At 43.1% G+C, this 12,733-nt stretch overlaps 1 protein-coding gene across 7 annotated transcripts in view; it reads left to right on the top strand.

Moving 5' to 3' along the window:
- LOC109518993 (arf-GAP with coiled-coil, ANK repeat and PH domain-containing protein 2) overlaps nucleotides 1-10,631 on the top strand; it is a 34,336-nt gene extending 23,705 nt beyond the window's left edge. For 6 of the 7 annotated variants that reach the window (XM_019875208.1, XM_019875212.1, XM_019875209.1 and 3 more), the window contains 15 exons: nucleotides 917-1,029; nucleotides 1,262-1,313; nucleotides 1,642-1,742; nucleotides 1,991-2,096; nucleotides 2,397-2,605; nucleotides 2,864-2,933; nucleotides 3,160-3,254; nucleotides 3,548-3,750; nucleotides 4,307-4,408; nucleotides 5,037-5,129; nucleotides 5,532-5,764; nucleotides 5,951-6,060; nucleotides 6,134-6,244; nucleotides 6,955-7,016; nucleotides 10,386-10,631. In XM_019875208.1, coding sequence (XP_019730767.1) covers nucleotides 917-1,029; nucleotides 1,262-1,313; nucleotides 1,642-1,742; nucleotides 1,991-2,096; nucleotides 2,397-2,605; nucleotides 2,864-2,933; nucleotides 3,160-3,254; nucleotides 3,548-3,750; nucleotides 4,307-4,408; nucleotides 5,037-5,129; nucleotides 5,532-5,764; nucleotides 5,951-6,060; nucleotides 6,134-6,244; nucleotides 6,955-7,016; nucleotides 10,386-10,489 — 1,764 coding nt within the window. In that variant the 3' untranslated portion in view covers nucleotides 10,490-10,631. The remainder of the gene's footprint in view (nucleotides 1-916; nucleotides 1,030-1,261; nucleotides 1,314-1,641; nucleotides 1,743-1,990; nucleotides 2,097-2,396; nucleotides 2,606-2,863; nucleotides 2,934-3,159; nucleotides 3,255-3,547; nucleotides 3,751-4,306; nucleotides 4,409-5,036; nucleotides 5,130-5,531; nucleotides 5,765-5,950; nucleotides 6,061-6,133; nucleotides 6,245-6,954; nucleotides 7,017-10,385) is intronic. The other variant, XM_019875211.1, reaches the window with a different exon arrangement.
- Nucleotides 10,632-12,733: the final 2,102 nt, after the last annotated feature.

The raw sequence follows: 12,733 nt of genomic DNA, 5'->3' as shown, positions 1-12,733 counted from the left end.
TAGGTTCCAGCAACTACACCACTCACTGTGTGGACTCGATATAAATTGAGAGAGTCGATGATATACACTAGTCACACTTCAAACCACACATTTTGTCAGAAATCCCTGATGATGGGTACTCGCTGCAACAACGGGAAGAAAATCTTCCAAGGTGGTATGGACGCTGCAGATGGGAAACCAACTCCATATTTTCACCCCCAAGTGTTAACCTCAGGGAGATGTCATGGCCAGGTTTACTTCTGTCCATGAATTGTATAGCTTGCCATAGCTGTGATGGGTTGACAGGTCGCTTGCCCTTGATGTAAAGCGAGTCCTCAAGGATACACATAGTCACACACAATGCTTGCATGCCAGTGTTCAGTGTCATTTGAAGCGCATGAAGCTGGAGGGGGTTTTTATCACTGTGTAACAATAGAGCACTGAGGTAGTTGAAGTCATACGAACCCTTGACAACACAGCCGATTGTTTTTGTTTGACTGCAGCTGACTGTGCCATGAGTTGACTGAAACTTGTGGATTTGGTTCTGCCATTTGTTTAACACCAAGTATGCTTTCTTCAGATGTGTAATTGGGCCCCAAAATGTGGGGCTAAGGTATACTTGTTTCACACCTCAGAGAGAAAGAGTGCATTTGAAGGCAAATAAAAGGGATCAAATTGAGACATGACATTTTCGACTTCAACTTAAAAACAAGATGCTTGTGTGTTGGGGTCGGAGGTGACCATCAACGCCACTAAACAATAAGGGGTCACTTTCAACTCAATACGCCTCTAGGGTGTCTTTGACAGTGCAGACTCACTCATCACCTGAAAAGCAATCAGTTCTACCAGAGTGTTTCCCCTGATTATGTCTTATTGCTGTGTTTTATTTTCGTAATTTGCGTTGTATTTTATTCATCATTCCCCCTGTCTTGTGTAGGACTTCTCTAATGACGACACCAAGTTGGAATACAACGTGGATGCGGAGAACGGCATCGCCATGGAGGGTTATCTTTTTAAGAGGGCCAGCAATGCCTTCAAGACATGGAATCGGTATGACACGACCAATTCAAATCACACGAATATGGATATATAAACAAGTCGGGAGTCATGGATGTGAGACCAGGCTTGATTTTTTGGGGGGAATGAACATTGATTATGGATCATTTGAGGACCAAGTAACCTGAACAATATTGAAATGAATTTGCCATTGTTTTTAAAAACAGAGCAACCCAAACGGAAGTATGGATTTTGCCCTGCTAACAGTCTTGTGATCACTTTTCAGACGGTGGTTCTCCATCCAAAACAATCAGCTGGTTTACCAGAAGAAATTCAAGGTATGTCAAGTGACTCCCCTTTGGGCCAACCTCATTGAGTAGACCTGCATGTCTGTTGCTCATTTTTAGAGAATAACGGAATGTTTCAGCACTAAGTCGATGTTACCTGCCATTCCAAACTGACCATTTATTTGCGTGACCGGTCACATTTTTCACCTTATAGGTTTCTTGTGAAGGGGAATAACACTGATCTTTTTGAATGAGAGCATCAGGGTCATGGTTTGACACATGGTCAAATCACTGAATGTGACTTTTATGGCACAGTTTATAAACTGAAAGTAAGATATATTTAAATTTGGAATACCCACTGCTTTTGATGTTGCCCCAGGACAACCCGACGGTGGTCGTGGAAGACCTGAGGCTTTGCACGGTCAAACACTGTGAAGATTTGGAGCGCCGCTTTTGTTTCGAGGTGGTGTCACCCACCAAGTAAGTGCACACAACAAAATGCACTGCACACACAGACAGCACAGCCACATTAACTGGTGAGGCACAACTAGTTACTTTGTCAATGTTAATGAGCACAGGAATATGTAAAAGTAGTAATGTAACAACATCCTACCACAAGACAAGACATACACACACACACACACACACACACACACACACACACACACACACACACACACACACACACGAAGCAGGCAGTAGTTGTGTGTCTCTTGTTTTCCCAACAGGAGCTGCATGATGCAAGCAGACTCTGAGAAGTTGCGACAGGCGTGGATCAAAGCAGTCCAGAACAGCATCGCCACTGCCTTCCGCGACAAGGGAGATGACGCTGAGGTAAGCACACACACACACACACACACACACACACACACACACACCACAAGGCGGACTGTTTGGATGGAAGATTAACATTTTTTAAAAACACATACGGCTGAATGAAAATATGTTGGAATAATATCAATAACACATTCGATTGACTCAGCTGCATTTCTCAAATTTAAGATAATCGTCATCGTAGCGTGTGATAGTTGCATAATTGTGTGTTCATTTGTGTACCGACAATTTTTAAGTGTCATGATTCAGTGAGGACTGTTTCAACAAATACACTGTTTCTTTGCTGTGTGACCGCAACAGAAGCTGGACAGGAAATCTTCCACATCAACAGGGAGCTTAGACTCGGGTGGGGAACCCAAGGAGAGATCGCTAAAAGGGGAGAGCGCCCTGCAGAAAGTCATCGCCATCCCGGGCAACGCGTGTTGCTGTGACTGCGGCCAGCCAGATCCACGCTGGGCCAGCATCAATCTCGGCATCACCCTTTGTATCCAATGCTCTGGAATTCACAGGTAAAAATATCATGATACAGAAATGTTAAAAGTTTTTCTGGAGTGAATGACGCCAAATATAAAACTTAGTCATACCAAAAGATGTTGTTTGCAGAGGGCCCATTTACTTGATTACAGCTGTTATTAATGGGAACAAAATGAGCAGTTTTAAAGCATCATGTTACAGTATTTTTTTAGGAGTGTTAGACCTCACAGCAATGAACTTTCAACGAATGACCAGAGGTAATCCACTTGGTGTCAATTTTTATTCATGTGCAGGAGTCTGGGAGTTCATTTCTCAAAGGTCCGGTCGCTGACTTTGGATTCATGGGAGCCAGAACTGCTTAAGGTATTTTATGTTGTTTTATGTTTTATGAGTTAATGTTCATAAATAAATGCACAATACCCTTCTAACATACAGTACACTGTTCCTACTTTGCATTCACTACTTTGCATTCATTTTCAATCAAGCTTTTTCTTTCTTTCTCATTTCATGATGTTTAACAAGTGCTTGCAGGATCCGTTCAACCCAAAAGTGTGTTCTCCTTCTCTCTCTTTTAACCCATCTTTCGCAGCTAATGTGTGAACTTGGAAACGGGGTTATTAACCAGATATATGAGGCTCGGCGAGAGGAACTGGGAGCGAGAAAACCACAGCCAGGAGACCCAAGGTATACCTTTACTTGGGACAGGTTTTTGCATCCATATTTTTTATTTTTTTTAACAAGATAAAATATAATCCCATGCCATACTCATTTAGTTTCAATATTTTGATTTAACTAATCCTTTAAGACATAAATATTATGCTGATCCAAGTTCATTACGGGGCATATTTGGATAATATTTATGGGTCACTATTATATCTCGGGATGTATTGACCGGCGATACAGCACACACTAGTTTTGAATACCTTTTGAGAGATTCAAAAGTGACTCATTTGCTATTCTCCTTTTTATTTTCCCAGACATGAAGTGGAGGCCTACATCAAAGCCAAATATGTGGATCGCAGGTTCGTGCGCAGGCCGTCTGATGAGGAGCTTCGGAGCAAGGTGGTGTCCCTCAGCAAACAGGAGAAGAGACTTAGCAGCAGCTCTGAGCAGCTGCCCCCAAGACCGCCGCCGCCCACACCCAAACTGCGACCCGGCTCCAACGCATCTGGACAGTCAGGTCAGTGGAACCATCAGTTGAAAGCGCCAACTGATACTTGGAGGGCGCGTTTTAGCACGTGTGTCTGAAGCCTTTTGTCAAACTTGGCGATTTGAGTGTAGTGACGGTTTGCGGGTGAGAGAAATGATGACACCAGCACCACATCTTAAGAGTCACTCTTCCTTCCCTCATCGCAGCCTGTCCCATTCCCCTGCGCTCAGTGTGCTTTTTTTGCACTGCTGTGAACGAGCCTTTTGGCATAGTGTATGTTCTCCGTGAACAGCATATGTCTCAGCTCTGTTTGCCTCCCATTGCCTCTTTCAAGTCTGTCTCCTCCAGTGTCAGCCGAGCAGCTACTCTTAACTATTTCTGCCTTCGCTCTTTCTCTCATTCTCCTCTCTCTCTCGTTCGTTGTCACATTTTGTCTCCCCACCCCCCTCCCCCGGCTGTCCTTTGCTACTGGACTAATACCTGCTCCACCCGCCTTCCTCGAATTGCCGTTCCCACCCCCAACTGCCCCCCTACAACCTGTGCTACCCAATATCCCATTCCCCAAATTCCATCATCCCTTGCGTAGCTGTTGCCAGTGGCTCGGAGGCCCGGCGGGACTCTCTCTTCTGTCCTGACGAGCTTCATTCACTCTTCTCCTACTTTGACAACTCCTCCAAGCTCAGGAGCAGTAAGTATTCAGTGTTGTTAATGTCTGGCCTGCTTCTCCATCCCATTTGTCCATTGGACTCTCGCTAAATTGGAGGCTGTGATCCTAACAACCCTTCATCCTCTCGCCTTCTCCTCCTTCACCCAGACTCTACTAATTGAGGATTTCTTTGTGGGAAGAGAATTATTCCATGTTGTCTTTTTCCTGGGGGAGGGAATGATGCTCACACACGGTTGTGGTTCGCTGATTAATATACACTGTGCCTTTATGTTGATGTGATCTCGAAACTTGATTGTTGGAATCTCTCCTCACACATCTCATCTTGACACTACATGTTAATAATTATAATGTCAAGAATAATGTACAGAGTTTTATTCGTAGGTAGCAATCATAACACAAGATGTCGGTGATAATGAAATTGGTACTAAATTAGCACATAAACTTGCAAATGTCAAAATAGTATTCATAATCATAATATTATTCAACAAACCATTTTTTATTGCGGCAATACTCAGTCTGTCTTAAAAACAGAGACAACAAAATATGCTGGGTATTCGAAATATTTTTAAAAATTAAGTTCATCAAATATAATTTTTCAGGTTGTTTTCCATCCGTGTTCCTTATTGATGGTCTTTTTCTTTCTTTGCAGTCAAAAGCGCCGACAGTGGAATCCAGCATAGTGCTGATGGCAGCAGGGAAATGCTGGCCACCACCCCCTCTAATAGTAGTTTGGCCGATGCAGGTAAAAAAAATCTAATGCAGTCCTCGCATAAACTGAACCATCAATTCTAACTGAAACGAAAGCCATATTAACACGAACATGGGTATTTAAGAAAGCAAAAACATTTATAGGTGGTTTCGATTTTAACAAACATTCAATTGTTGGGTGTTGTCTGTGGTGGGGGTGTGGGGGAGATTTTATTAAAACCTGTGTCATCTGAAATTTGGCTTTTGATTGGCCAAAGTGTGTTTAGGTACTGGCATGTTTTCATATTCATAGAGATTTGCTTAAAAACCCCCTTCTGTCTTTACGTTTTTTTTGTAAATACATTCTTGCTAGAAAACCGAATTGTCTGCCAATAAGATGCTATCATTCATTCAGTTTGAAAAGTGTGAATGTCGATCTATTGCCTTTATTATGAAGATATTGCTGAGCCTCCGCCCATGCCCATGCCAGCCACTCTGCCGCCACCATCACCTTGTAAGGAGACCGTGTTCTCCGAGCCCAAGGAGTACAGTTCAGGTCTTCAGCTCTACTGGGCTTCGTGTGCCCGCAGTCTACCTGACATGGCTGAGGCACTGGCCCACGGAGCCCAAGTCAACTGGGTCAACACCGAAGACGACAAGAGAACACCGCTCATCATGGCAGTGCGGGGGGTAAGCAGGCTTCACCACCTCATTGAACTACAATTTAAGTCTGAATTAGTAAAAAAATAAACTGTGTGTGTGTGTGTGTGTGTGTGTGTGTGTGTGTGTATACATAAATAGAGAGATATCGCTATGCATAATATATACATCTATTTTTTTCGTAACAAGTTCAGTTTGACTGATGTTTCATTCCAGGGCTCATTGGTGACCTGCGAGTTTTTGCTCCAAAATGCGGCCAACGTAAATCAGCAGGATGCTCAAGGTCGAGGACCTCTGCACCACGCCACCATGCTGGGACGCACAGGGTCGGTGATCGGCACTCTTTGTCTCGTCAACGAAACTTTGGCACAGCATCCATTTACCTTGTCTCACTTTCAGGCAAGTGTGTTTATTCTTGAAGAGAGGAGCCAATCAAAACGCTGCAGACATTGAGGAGAAAACACCGCTGGCCATCGCGGTGGAAGCGGCTAATGCAGACATTGTTACATTGTGAGTTTTGTTCTTTCACCTCAGTCTTTATCTTTTGCTTTAGCTTCGTAAAAATCTCATCCGTTTTGTTTAACGCTGATGGCCACCACACATTTTTGCTGGGTTCTCTCTCCCATCATTGCAATGAGATGTGTCTCACTGTGAGCTGGTCGTTGTCACTAAATAAACTCTGACAGTGAGAGATTATATCATGGGGTGTATAGTATAGGTGATCTGATCTGATCTGATGACTAAATCTCCACCAGGGTGCCGTTGGCTTCTTTAAAACTCTGCGTTGTCCTTAGGTGTGAATACGAGCATGCCTGGTTGTTAAATGTCCGTGCCCTATGATTGGCCGGCGGACCAATGTAAGCCGCCTCTTGCCCAAAGTCAGCGGGCAGAGGCTCCAGCTCACCTGCAACCCTAATGAGGTCAAGCAAAGTAGAAAAAGGACAACTGGATGAGTCTCAGCCATCATCCCTCAAGCCAATCTAGTGCACTCATACATTTTCTCCTACCAATTTCCTTGTCGGCATGAATCTACCACAAGGTGTCACTATATGATCACATTTATCTCCTTAACTATTTGGTGCTTACATAGACACAATATTTCAGCTGGCCAGTCAGAATCAGCTCTCATACGTAAAGCTGCGCTGTCTGAAAAGGGGATTATTGATCACTGAGAAGAATCTTTCTAATGCCATTTGCGTTCCTCTCTTCTTGCTCCGCAGGCTGCGATTGGCCAAGATGAACGAGGAGATGCGCGAGGCAGAGGGCCCCTACAGCCAGACAGGTCAATATAACGCCAACAGCCCCACTGAGATGCAGTACAGGAAGTGTATGCAGGAGTTTATCAGTCTGCAGCTGGATGACACCTAATGCACAGTACTCATGTGTCGCAAAAACAGGCTCGGGTTGGTGGGGGCGGGGATACAGGGCCTGCTTGGAGGATATTTTTCTGAGGAGGCACATATTCAGCAGTTTTGTGGTCCTCAGAAATCACTGAAATATTTTTTTCAGATTCTTCTTACAAATGGGAAGCATTTTGCTTGTTCAAACACTTCCGCTTAATGGAAAATAGTCAGAGCCCAACTCTCGTCAGTGACCCGCAGCGCCCTGGGGATGGTTCAGCGTCGGGGGCAGTGCCGCACTATTCTGTTTCAACACAGGACACTCAACATTGTGCAGAAAAATATCCTGGTGGCAACATAATGAAAAGCTTCTATCAAATATTACATGGAGGCTGCACCCTCCCTTTAAATTCAGGGATATCACACTTGCTGATTTTCCATGATTACTCCTTGACATTTTTCCGCTCCGTCTCCACCCACAATATTAGACATGTTCACCTAAATCTTTGGGCAAATAAGTGTCCAGTTTATAAAGTAGTGCAATTATAGTATATACTAGGGCATTATTTTTTTAAGTGAGAATTCCTCTTTGTTTGTTTGCTTGCAACCTATGTCTTTTAATCTTCCAATGCTACTTTGTCGTTGAATGTCCATACATCTTTCTGTCATGATGTTGGTATGCAACAATCTCTTATTTTCTTTCCAGGCAATTCTGTTGTGTGTACGCATTTCAAACATGCACACAAAAATCTTGTATGCTCGACATTGAACAGAAAAAAAAAAAACAGATTTGACTGATGTTGTTGGACCAAAGTTTCACTGGTAATGATGTTATGATGGTGTCGAAAGCCTGGAGCGTTTCTTTGTGCTCATCCAATGTTATGGCAGGAAATCCAGAATTGTAAGAAATGACTGTGATGGTCGCGATTGTTGTTTTTCGTGCAAATCAGCACAGGTAATTAGCTTTTGATGGTGAAAAAATAGATGGTGGCATAAGAGGAGCGGGCTGTCGAATTGTGTAAATAGTGACAGAGTTCTAAAGATGTACCACATTTTCATCTGTTGTTGCCGCTTCACGCAGCTCCAAATATTTAGATAGCGCACAAGCACTTTGATTAAAGGAGCAGTGTGTAGGATGGTGGAGTGGCCCTCACTCACACACACATGGGCCTGCTTGTCTCTAAATCCTTTATTTTTTTTTTCCAAATGACAGAAATGAGTGAACACTTAGTTAAGCCTCACAATCTGTTTGGGGGCGGGGGGTGTCCTCTGTTGATGAACTAGCATAGGCATCCGTTTTCACTCGGCACAAGACGGCAAACTTGAATATTGTTCTCCCTATTTGGCCTCGAACTGTCCATTCACTTTTCTGTAGTGTCTGTCCTCATTCGGCTTCTAGTTGACTCGATCCCGGACTGTTAGCCAGTCAGACAAATTGTCTTTTCTTTCAAATATTGTACTGTAATTAAGAATTCATGGCGATAGCCTGCAGCGCATTCTATCTTGAAACCGAGGACCCCCACCACGATTGACACACTGGCCCTTTAATTGATTATGATGCTGCAGCGCCCTCTGGTGCTGGACTGTTGAATCGCCTTTGCACGCAGCTTGAGCAATCATTTGTCACTCTGGGGAGAAGGAGTTTTTGGACCTATGACGAGCCAGAAAGTAACTAATTTCTTGGCGTGGGCTGAGAGTGATGATTGCTGACTGCTGGTACTTGCACATCTCGAGAGCAGTCGGCAATCACGGAAAAGGGGATACGAACAAGCGATTTGATGCCATCGTCATCATTTTCTCATTCATTCTTGGCTAGATGAGGGCCAACTCACCCGTCGCCCAATCAGATGATGAATGATGCTGCTCATGAGAGACAAGCCGTCTCATCACTTCTTTTGTTTGTTCACCTACGGCTGCAATCAACAGATTCGAACCGATACGGTTACAACTTCACAAACACCACTTTTGGGGAGACAAAAAGTTTTTATGAGTGGCAAATTGAGAGCTTTTGGTTGTTTTGGTTGGTGTAAAATCCCACTCTGGAATTTGTGCCTTTTTTTTTGTGTTACCCCAACTGTATTTGTTGTCAATACAAGGCTGCACTTTAAACACAATACAGTTGTTAACAATAAGCTAACTTCCTGTGTGTGAGTGTCTGCTTGCTTCTTGCTTCTTCTGCTCCATCTTTTTGTGTTCTCTGGGCCTGCTTTCTCTTTCATATGTCCAGCCACGCCGGTGCTCCGACAGGTATGGCTGACTCTTTCTTCTTTTCCCTCCCGCTTCTTCTAAATGTGACTCTTTTGTTCCCCCATCTCCTTTGCTGACTGGCTGATTATTTCTCATCTAACGTCATGTCGTTTCCACTTTGTTGCAATATACTGTATTACCTGATAGTTGATTTTGTGAGGAAAGCTTGGGAGATGAGCTCACAACGTAAGGAACAATTTATTGTACGATTGAAATTCCCATTCTTAAATGTTCAAACTTTGTTGCCATGGCTTTTGATAGCACGGTCGAAGTTTTTCCAAGGGGCACCACAGGGTGGATTTTGGGCACTTGTGTTTCAAACTCTGAATTGCATACATCGTCACCAGGATAATGCAAAGTGACATGACCTGATCCGTGGGACTCATTTGGCTGAATTCCCCCCTAGGGCATTGTCGAAATACCAGCCCCGGAACTCGCTCAAAATGGCTGCCTCGAAGCTAAATGTCTGACTTCCTGTTCATTTACCGGCATGGGTCCCCATGACTTTTTTGTGGGTCCAGTCACGATGGACTCCCCACCCCCTCCCAATTAAGGGTTGAAACTGATGTGATGGCAAATAAGACACTTTTCATGGAGGGTGCTACCGAGTGGGTTTTAGGGCGTTGGGTTTGGGACCCCTAAAATACATACAAAGCTTTTCATCAAGACGCACGTGCTTGCAAAAATTTGTCAGTTTTGAGGTCGGCCATTTATTCCTCATGAGATGAATCAGAAATAGAAATTCCTAGGAAGGCCTAAAATTGTAGCTGTCAGTCTGTCATTATTTTCAAACCATTTGTTCGGAATATTTTTTCAAAATTTGTGTCATATTCTCCGACCCATTTTTTCATTTGTCGAGTCTTTCGAGTTGTTTCTGTTGCACTCGTTTATGCATGTCCATATTCAAATATATTGAGGTGCACTTGCATTTATCCATGTGGTGAGCCACAACCATCTAGCTGTCCATACATATCTCTATTCATATAGTCCACATATGGGAACGTAAAACTTGGTGTTATATCTGCATTCTTTTAAGGCAATTGTGTATGTTTTACTTGTGGCAGGAGATGAAACCTACCAGGACATCTTCCAGGACTTCACCCACATGGCCTCCAATGACCCGGACAAGCTGAACCGCTACCAGCAATACGACCCCCAGAGACCCTGACGACGAACACCCCTTTGGCCCTTTGCGTTTGATTCCAATGTCTGACATCAAATTGAATTCTTTGGACGTGGCGATGCCTGCTTGTAAGCACAGGCTGAGCATTAAAGCGAAGGACCGGTGTTGGACGCCGACCTTAAGTCAAGCAAGTGAAAGGTACGCCGTTGAAGCCTGGTGAACTCCTTCGGCTCACCTAGAAAATCCTTCTTTTATTTGAGGCCTTAGTCGGACCTTTTTATCCAAACTTTTAATTTGCACAAATCTGTTTGTCTTACGTGACCACCAGTGTTTACCTCAGGGTAAGACGTGCGTATGTAAAGTCGCGTGTGTGTGTGTGTGTGTGTGTGTGTGTGTGTGTGTGTGTGTGTGTGTGTGTGTGTGTGCGTGCGTGCGTGCGTGCGTGCGTGCGTGCGTGCGTGCGTGCGTGCGTGCGTGCGTGCGTGCGTGCGTGCGTGCGTGCGTGCGTGTGTGTGTGTCAAACGTGTCAGAGATGAATCTGTTGTTTTGGCATGTCACGTGTTGTGGTGAATAGCAGCGGGGCAATCAATCGACAGTGCGACATTGCCGATGATGGAGGATGACAACAGTGTTCAACTTCTTGACATGATATTGTCCACACATTAGAATTTCTTTTTATGTCATTTTAATTTTTTGATTTGTCGTGTTGAAAGGACTACGCCGGACGCTTTTAAGTGAGCGTTTATCATTGCAACATGAAGTCTGACTAGAAAAAAAATAGAATAGAAAAAAAAAACCCAACTTGTCTCTGTGAGGCATAGTGTTGTCAAATTGTCAAACCTCAAATTCATTCTTACTTCCGTGCAAGTCTCATGTATGTTTATGTCCTCGTGTTCAATGTAAAATGAAAAGACTAGTTGGGATTAAAAAAATCTAAATATGTTGTATATACAGTATATATGTGTGTGTGTGTGTGTGCGCGCATGCATGTGTGTGGTGTGAGCATGTATCTCTCTCTCTCTCTCTCTCTCTCTCTCTCTCTCTCTCTCTCTCTCTCTCTCTCTCTCTCTATATATATATATATATATATATATATACATATACACACACACACACACATAGAGAGAGAGAGATACATACACACACTGTACACAAACGTTGAAATTGTTCACCGGTACTTGAATGAAATTTGTGTATATTCTTTCGTTCTTTTACTCATGTAGTTTTTTTTTTTTTTGTTTGTTTTTTTTGTTTTACATGTATGGCACTGTATATCAATAGCAACATTATCGCTGGACTTAAATATACACAAACTGACGAATTGTGTTGCTTCGTGTGTGTGAAGCACAGCCTTCGTCCCCCTTGCAAAACGAAAAGCCGCCCGGCCACATCATAAATACAGTACTTGTATTATGTCCAAAAAAAAAAAACCTTCATGTGAGTGTGACTTTTTGTATTAAATTTCAAGTTGCTAAGCCTGTATCATTTCAAAACGTATTTTTATGGATGGAAAAAATTTGTCCACAAACGTGCCGGTAATATGTCCGATGAGCGACACAGCTGAATTGGGATATTTTCTGTCACCTTTTTGAGAAGGCAAGTAAAACCGACTGAAGTAATGTTGTTGCTCAACTGTGCACACCTTTTCTGTAACTTTTGGCCCCATGTTTACGAGATTTTGTTATTGCTCGATGAAACCAAGGTTTAACTTTACATCCATTATTCCGAAATTATTTTGCCGCAAACGCCTTACTATACATGGTCGTTTTTTTCGGCTAAAAAGGCCTTACTATACAAGGTCGTTTTTTTCGGTTAAACACGCCTGACGTACATGGTCTTTTTTTCGGTTAAAAACGCCTTACTACACATCGTCTTTTTTTCGGTATAAACGCCTTACTATACATGGTCGTTTTTTTCGGCTAAAAACGCCTTACTATACATGGTCTTTTTTTTTCGGCCAAAAACGCCAGACTATACATAGTCGTTTTTTTCGGTTAAAAACGCCTTACTTTGCAGGGTCTTTTTTGCGGGCTAAAAACGCTTTACTATACATGGTCGTTTTTTTCGGCTAAAAACACCTGACGATACATGGTCGTTTTTTTCGTCTAAAAACGCCTTACTATACATGGTCATTTTTTTCGGCTAAAAACGCCTTATTATACGTGGTCGTTTTTTTTCAACCAAAAACTCCTTACGATACATGGTCGTTTTTTTAAGGCTAAAAACGCCTTACTATACATGGTCGTTTTTTTCGGCTAAAAACGCCTTACTATACATGGTCTTTTTTTT

The sequence above is a fragment of the Hippocampus comes genome, unplaced genomic scaffold (genome assembly GCF_001891065.2).
Source record: "Hippocampus comes isolate QL1 unplaced genomic scaffold, H_comes_QL1_v1.1 scaffold132, whole genome shotgun sequence".
Taxonomy (NCBI): Eukaryota; Metazoa; Chordata; class Actinopteri; order Syngnathiformes; family Syngnathidae; genus Hippocampus; species Hippocampus comes.
The sequence above is the reverse complement of the archived record's forward strand: the minus strand, read 5'-3'. Positions and strand labels throughout refer to the sequence as shown.